The 7,150-nt window shown below is 39.7% G+C and overlaps 1 protein-coding gene across 1 annotated transcript in view; it reads left to right on the forward strand.

The window, feature by feature from the left end:
- The window catches only part of FREM1 (FRAS1 related extracellular matrix 1), a 173,100-nt gene extending 167,387 nt beyond the window's left edge, over window positions 1–5,713 (forward strand). Inside the window, exons 35-36 of the mRNA XM_006864507.1 lie at window positions 3,158–3,243; window positions 5,508–5,713. Of these exons, the coding sequence (XP_006864569.1) occupies window positions 3,158–3,243; window positions 5,508–5,713 (292 nt within the window). The remainder of the gene's footprint in view (window positions 1–3,157; window positions 3,244–5,507) is intronic.
- Window positions 5,714–7,150: the final 1,437 nt, after the last annotated feature.

Consider the following 7,150-nt stretch of genomic DNA (forward strand, 5'->3'; position numbering starts at 1 on the left):
AATGCTGCTGTTATAAATGCAGGTGGCATCAGGATTGGAGGAAGACTCATTAACAACCTGCGATATGCAGATGATACAACCTTGCTTGCTGAAAGTCAAGAGGACTTAAAACATTTACTGATGAAGATCAAAGAGCACAGCCTTCAGTATGGACTACATATCAATGTCAAGAAAACAAAAATCCTCACCACTGGACCAATAAACAACATTCTTATCAATGGAGAAAAGATTGAAGTTGTCAAGGATTTCATTCTTCTTGGATCAACTATCAACACTCACAGAAGCAGCAGTCAAGAAATCAAATGATGTATTGCATTAGGCAAATCTGCTGCACAAGACCTTTTTAAAATGAGCAAAGATGTCAGCCTGAGGACTAAGGTGCGCCTGACAACAAGCCATGGTATTTTCAATAACCTCATATGGATACAAAAGCTGGACAGTAAATAAGGAAGACCATAAAAGAATTGATGCTTTTGAGTCACGGTGTTGGAGGAGAATATTGAAAATGCCATGGACTGCCAAAAGAGCCAACAGATCCAGTCTGGAGGAAGTGCAGCCAGAGTGCTCCTTGGAGGCCAAGATGGGCAAACTTCATCTCTCATACTTCGGACGTATTGTCAGGAGGGACCAGTCACTGGAGAAGGATATCATGTTTGGTAAGGTGGAGGGTCAGAGAGAAAGAGGAAAACCCCCAACGAGATGGATTGACCAAGTGGTAGCATCTATGGACTCAAGCATAGCAACAGTAGTGATGTTGGCCCAGGATTGGGCAGTGTTTCGTTCTGCTGTGCATAAGGTCACTATGAGTCGGTACTGACTCAATGGCACCTAACAACAAAAACAATCAAGCAAGAACTGACGATAAATAATGAGGTCAGAGCATGGTCACAAAACCTAAGCCCAACAGCCTGAGACCATCCATGAACGGTCAAAGAACTTACTTATCTAAAAGCCCTACAAGTCACTGCTGCCCTGTAGGACCACGCAACTACTGGTGTTAGTAGAAAGAAATCATTAAGAAATGGATGCATTATGCCTACCCTTGGTGATCTAGACAAACAGGGAAATGGATCTAATTTTTGGATTTGTTATTGTTGTTAAGTGTTGTTAAGTGTTGACTCAAAGGGACCCTGTATTAGGTTTCCAAGGAGTGGCTGGTGGATTTGAACCACTGACCTTGCAGTTCAAACCAACATTGCATTCGAGCGCTACATGACCAATATTTGGAGTAGTATAGATAGGTAAAATGAATAAAATTGAATTCAACAGCTGTCTAACTGTATACAAGTAGTGCTAATTGTGTTTCCTGCCCTATTCCAGGTCAGTGGACATCCACCAAGCAAAAAAAGTGATTTGACATCTTTCTTAATTAAGCTTTCTATATCAAAGAAGAAGAAGAAAAGTTAGCTATCTGATGACTTTTTACTTAAAGCATTTTAAAGGGCTTAATAAGCACTATTAGGGAATTGCTGTTGTTAAGTACTATCAAGTTGGTTCCAATTCATGGTGACCCTGTGTTGGGTTTCCAAGGAGCAGTTGGTGGGTGGTTTGAATTGCTGAACTTTTAGCTTACAGTCCAGTGCTGATCCTATAGTGCCACACCAGGAGACACAATTAAATATTCCTTATAGGAATAATCCAGGTAGCTGCAAAAATAATTCATGAAGAATTTTCCTAGGTGGAAATCTACTTTGTATATTTAGAAGAACAGAGGCTGAGACTTTGGTTTCTAGGTGGCACATGAAGGTTTGATATTAGTGCTAGACTCACTTCCCTGAATGGGAAGTATTGAATCATTTGACTGACATCCCAAACTCCAAATGTAGGCCTCAAGTAATTTAGTTTTATCTGAGGAGTTAGTTTGGTGTAGTTTTCTTATCAAATTGATGGGAGAAACGGCCAAGTTCTAAGCTTTAGAAATAAACTTGTTGTTGTTGTTAAGTGCCGTTGAGTCGGTTCCGACCCATAGCGACCCTGTACAGGGTTTCCGAGGGTGTAAATCTTTACGGGAGTAGAAAGCCTCATCTTTCTCCCACGGAGCAGCTGGTAGTTTCGAACCGCTGACCTTAAGGTTTGCAGCCCGATTCGTAACCACTACGCTAACTTCTTAGGGGAGCACTAATATTTTTGCATTAAGTCATTAATCTTTATAAGTAGGCAGTTGCTGAAATTCCAAAAGGGATGTTTAAAGCCTGTTGAACTTGTGTATCACAGTCAAGTTATTACAATAAAATATCACTTTCTCTGTTCCCACATACCACCACCCTGCAGATACTCATTAAAGTGAAAATATAATGTAAAGTTCTGGGAAAGATATAAACACAGACAATGACACATGAACAATGACACGTGAAGGAGCTTCAAACAGTTCATGGAAAATTTCTACTATCTTTCAGTTCCACTTTGCCAAGAACTTGCTGAAGCCCCCTTATGTGTGTGTGTGCATTTGTTGTTGTTATTAGGCACTGACGAGTTAACGCTGACTCATAGTGACCCCTGTCACAGAATCAAACTGAGCCACAGGGTTTTCTTGGCTGTAATTTTTATGGGAGCAGATCACTAGGTCTTTCTCCCTTAGAGCTGTTGGGTGAGTTTGAACCAACAACCTTCTGGTTTGCAGCTGAGTGCTTCACCATTGTGCCACCATCTTCGTTTGTGATATTTTGGTAGTTTGCTTGTGTACTGTGCCACCTGTATTTCGAACACCAGCAGGGCCACGAGAGTGGATAGGTTTCCATAGTATGTCTAGACTAAGACAGACTAGGATGAAATGCCTAATGATGTATCACTGATAATTAGCCATCAAAGACCCTATAGGTGACAAAGAATACAGTCCCACATAGTACTGGAACATGAGTCCCCTAGGAAAAAGGTACTCCAAATACACATTGCTCATAGCCATGGGCTGGAGCGTACCAGTGGTCGTGAAGATGATGTAGGACCAGGTAGCATATTGTCCACTTACAGATGGGGTCTCCTTGAGTTGGAACCGATGTGACACCAACTACCAGCATCTATACCTTGCTATACATCTAGCTCTGTGTACGGCTATCTAGTTCTGTTTGATTTTGAACTGATATTTATCTTAGGTATGTCAGCAGAAACTTGGAACTTCCTGTCATCACTAAGTCTCTTGTTTTCCTTTGTTTGCATGCAGACACCTGGGCAGCCTTGTGACTGTGTTATCAAGGCAGCATATGCGCTGGCTCTGGAACATTAGCGGAAGGAGGCCCTTCTGGATAGGCAAGTATCAAGGACCCCAAGAGACTGAAATCTCCTTCTCTGCTCCCTTTGTGGACCAGTCAGTGTGACTGTGGTCTGCCAATCACGGCCAATGGTCTTAAACCCTCCCTTAAGCCTTTTGACACAGTGCTTTCATTTTAAAACATCTATTCCAAATAAATAATTAGCAGTATGGTCAGATTTATAGGTAAGAAAGCTTACCACAATTTCTGAAAATCGGAAAAAAAATTAGAAATTGCTATAAATTGGGGATGGTTAAATAAATTATGGTCTAGCCATATGAAGGAATATTTAATATTTAATGCTTTTGTACGGCTTTAAATATTAATGACATGACAAAATGCCTTTGGTTAATTTTATTCATTTATCCAATATATGTTAGATGTGTATTCGGCTACATATAAAATTTGCAATTTATTGCAATTGTGGAAAGTAAGTAAAACGTGGTCCAAAGCAATATAAGGCATGAAACAATTTAGAATGAATTTATATGCACGTGGAGAATGTATAAATAAATGTACATATCTGTATGTTTGTGCCAAAATATTAGAAATGGTTTGCCTCCAGATGGGAAGTAAAGATAATCTTGATTTTTTTCTTAATTGTTAATATTTTCTACAATTTTCCAGCAGTAACAAATTTTTAAAAAGCCTTTTTAGAAATAGAATCCTCATAGCACATTAAAGTCAGTATTCCCACCACCTTCTCGTACAAGTATTATATTGAAGGGAACTGTAAGAAAGATGAAGTCCTGGTATGGCAATGTAGGGTAAGCACGGAACTGCTAACCGCACCAGCACTCCTCGGAAACCCTTTACAGGATCGCTATGAGTCAGAACTGACTCAACTGCACTTAATAACACAACAACATAAGAAACACAGTGTTGCCTTCTCCTGGTGGATACATTTTTGCTACATCCACAATGTCTGATTCTAAGGCTCTCTCCTCACAAAGTAGTTAACATAACATTATCTTATGAATATAGTTCCAGGAAACACACCAAGAGGAGAATAGCTAACCACTTGATTCCACTCAAAAACATGGATTGAAAAATCAATCAGGGAAAGGTAAGATGCTGTGTAATGAAGGCTGTTTTTCACCATCAAATTGAATTTGGGAGATATCAGACCCTACTATTCCAGAGCATCCTATCCTCATTCCATTCTTTTTAAATTTCAATTAGTAAAGAGAGTCAGTGGGAGGAACGTTTCTTTAAGAAACTATGACGGCAGCTTTACAATATTAAAGTGCAGCTTGCAAAAGCGACCAGTGGGAGGGAGTAGGGGGCAAGGAGAGAAAAGCTGTTTTTTATTGGCATTGTAGCAGATTGAAAACTCCTAAATTCCAGACTAAAAATAATACATAGAAAGCTGCTTTCAAATATAAAAACCAAGATACCTAAATCATGAGGAGGAACAATAGAAAAGACTATACCTGTTTCTCTTTGTCAGGAGTTCTGTGTGTAGGGCCACACGGATAATAAGAAACGAACAGCTGCTCTTTATTAAACACCTATATGATGGGGCTTTGAAAGGTTTGTGGCAAAATGTAACGATAATGGAATTTTCCCATGAACTTTTTAAAGTCCTTCGTATATGTCAAGAGCTTTGCATGCATGATCTTATTTGATCCTCCAAACAGCCCTTGGTGTACTGTTTTTATCCCCACTGTTTAGATGAGTTTTGGAAAACCCAGTGTAAGTTTCTGCCCACAGATCGTCAGCCAGCAAGTGGTGAAGCTGGGATTTGAACTTAGGCTTGCTCTTAGTTCTGTCTTATAGTATTCCTAGCACCTATTACTTGTTTTGGAATCCTGGTGTGGCACTGTAGGATAAGCATTAGGCTGCTAACTGCAAGGTTCAAACCCACCAGCTGTTCCTCAGACCCCCTATACGGGGTCCCTAGGAGTCGGAACTGACTTGATGACACTTAATAACATCACTGCTTGTTTTGTAGTCTCTGGATTGTGTAAACATGTAACACAAATCTGCTGACTGAAAGACTGGAGGTTTGAGTTCACCAGAAAGGTCTGGTGATCTACTTAAAAGAAAAAACACCCAGCGATTGGAAACCCTATGGATCGCAGTTCTACTCTGATGCACACCCTCGGGTTTAACATGAGTCAAAATCTATTCAATGGTTATGACTTGTTTTAGAACCCAGGTCCATGTATGCGTGTGATTCCTGAGTTTCAAACAACAGACTGCATGTGATATTTATGTAATAAAATAATTTCACAGGGGTTTTGTTTTTGTTCACATTAGGTTTGAATGACCAAGTACACATTGGCCACTGGGAGTGGATTGGTGGCGAGCCTGTCACCTTCAGCAACTGGAGGACACTGCCCCCTCAACCTTCAAAGCCTGGAAAGAACTGTGTTTTGGTTCAAAGACAAGGGAAATGGCAAGCCAAGGACTGTAGGCTGGGCAAACCTCACAGTTATGTTTGCTCCAGGAAACTCCCAGTGTAACTGGCCTTCTAGGTGCTCACCTGCGATTTCTCACCTCTTTATTTATAGGAATTATGAATATTGCTCAAGAGAACACCAATGGTCATTACTAACTTCTTGCATTTTTTGAAAAATCATAGTTTATGAATGATTCTATAGTGAAAAATGGAGCGTAAATTAATTGTTCCAGAAAGATTGATAAAGGAATGTTTCTTACAAGACAAGGTATAATGTATGCATGAAAAAGCTTTAAAAGTAACAGTATTATGAGGTGTAAGATTTGCTTATTCCAGGAGACATGCTTTGGCCCCTGAATCTCTGGCAGTACCAATATGGTCCTAGGAATGTTTTGTTCCATGGCCTCAAATGAGTCCGTTCTGAAATCTGTACTAAGGTGTTCCCACTTCAGTCTGAGGGAAGTTAACTCTCTCTGTTCATTGACTGTGAATTGCAAAAAGTTTGTTTGTCCCTTTAAGCCATTTAAATGCAAAAGCTGAGATTAGAGGCTATAAATAGAAAAGAAAAAAAAATGGATTTGCTCTTTAAAAGGAGTGGCGACAGAGGAGGAAGGTTTTAGATGGGAGGACCATTCTGTGGAAGCTCAGCCTGCAAAGCTCTAGTTCAAGTAAGCATTCAGGGGGCCCTTTGTACCCCCTAGGTCTACGTATCACTAGCTGTTTATTAAACACGTCACTTTGGCCAATAAGAATGTTGGCATTGAACCGCTTCAAAGCTAATGATTGGGTTTCCCTGGCCATGAGAAGTTTCAAGTACCATGAGTCTTTTTCTTCACCCCCATGTGTAGTACTGACTGGCATTTCTCAAGGACATTTGAGAGAGAGATAGCATATATGAACGATGGCTGACATATGGAAGAAAGATGTTGCTTCTTTCGAAGTGTGTTAGTGAACCGTACTGATGGACAAAGAAAAATAATACTGAAAACAGAGCTCTTGAAAGTCTGTATACTGGGAGAAAGATTTCAATGCCATTTTACACCCTTAACTCTTTCATCTTTGTTGAAACGCCATGCTAATTTGTTGTTCTGATGTAAAGGAGCCTTATAAAGTCTTAGTCTCAATTGAGGAAAGCATTTGTAGCCGTGAAGCATATTGTAGCCTTACCAGAATTCTCTTCTGAAATCCAAACTCTAATTACAACAAGTTACAACTTTACTTTTTAAATAATTGACTCCACATTTTTCTCTTTTTCTAACCAGTGAAAAGTTTGGTGATGCCAAATGTAACATCAGACTCAAAATGGGTGATCAAGTAGACTAGAAATAATGTACAGATTTTATTATAAAAACACCTGGCATGAAACTAATAACAGTTAAAGAAATTCAGTCCAGCTTTGCATATTAAAAACATACTGTTGTTAGTGTTGTTATTAAGTGCTGTCGGGTTGGTTCTGACTCATAGTGATCCTGTGTGAGGTCTCCGAGTCTGTACATCTTTG

The sequence above is a fragment of the Chrysochloris asiatica genome, unplaced genomic scaffold (genome assembly GCF_000296735.1).
Source record: "Chrysochloris asiatica unplaced genomic scaffold, ChrAsi1.0 scaffold00065, whole genome shotgun sequence".
Classification (NCBI taxonomy): Eukaryota; Metazoa; Chordata; class Mammalia; order Afrosoricida; family Chrysochloridae; genus Chrysochloris; species Chrysochloris asiatica.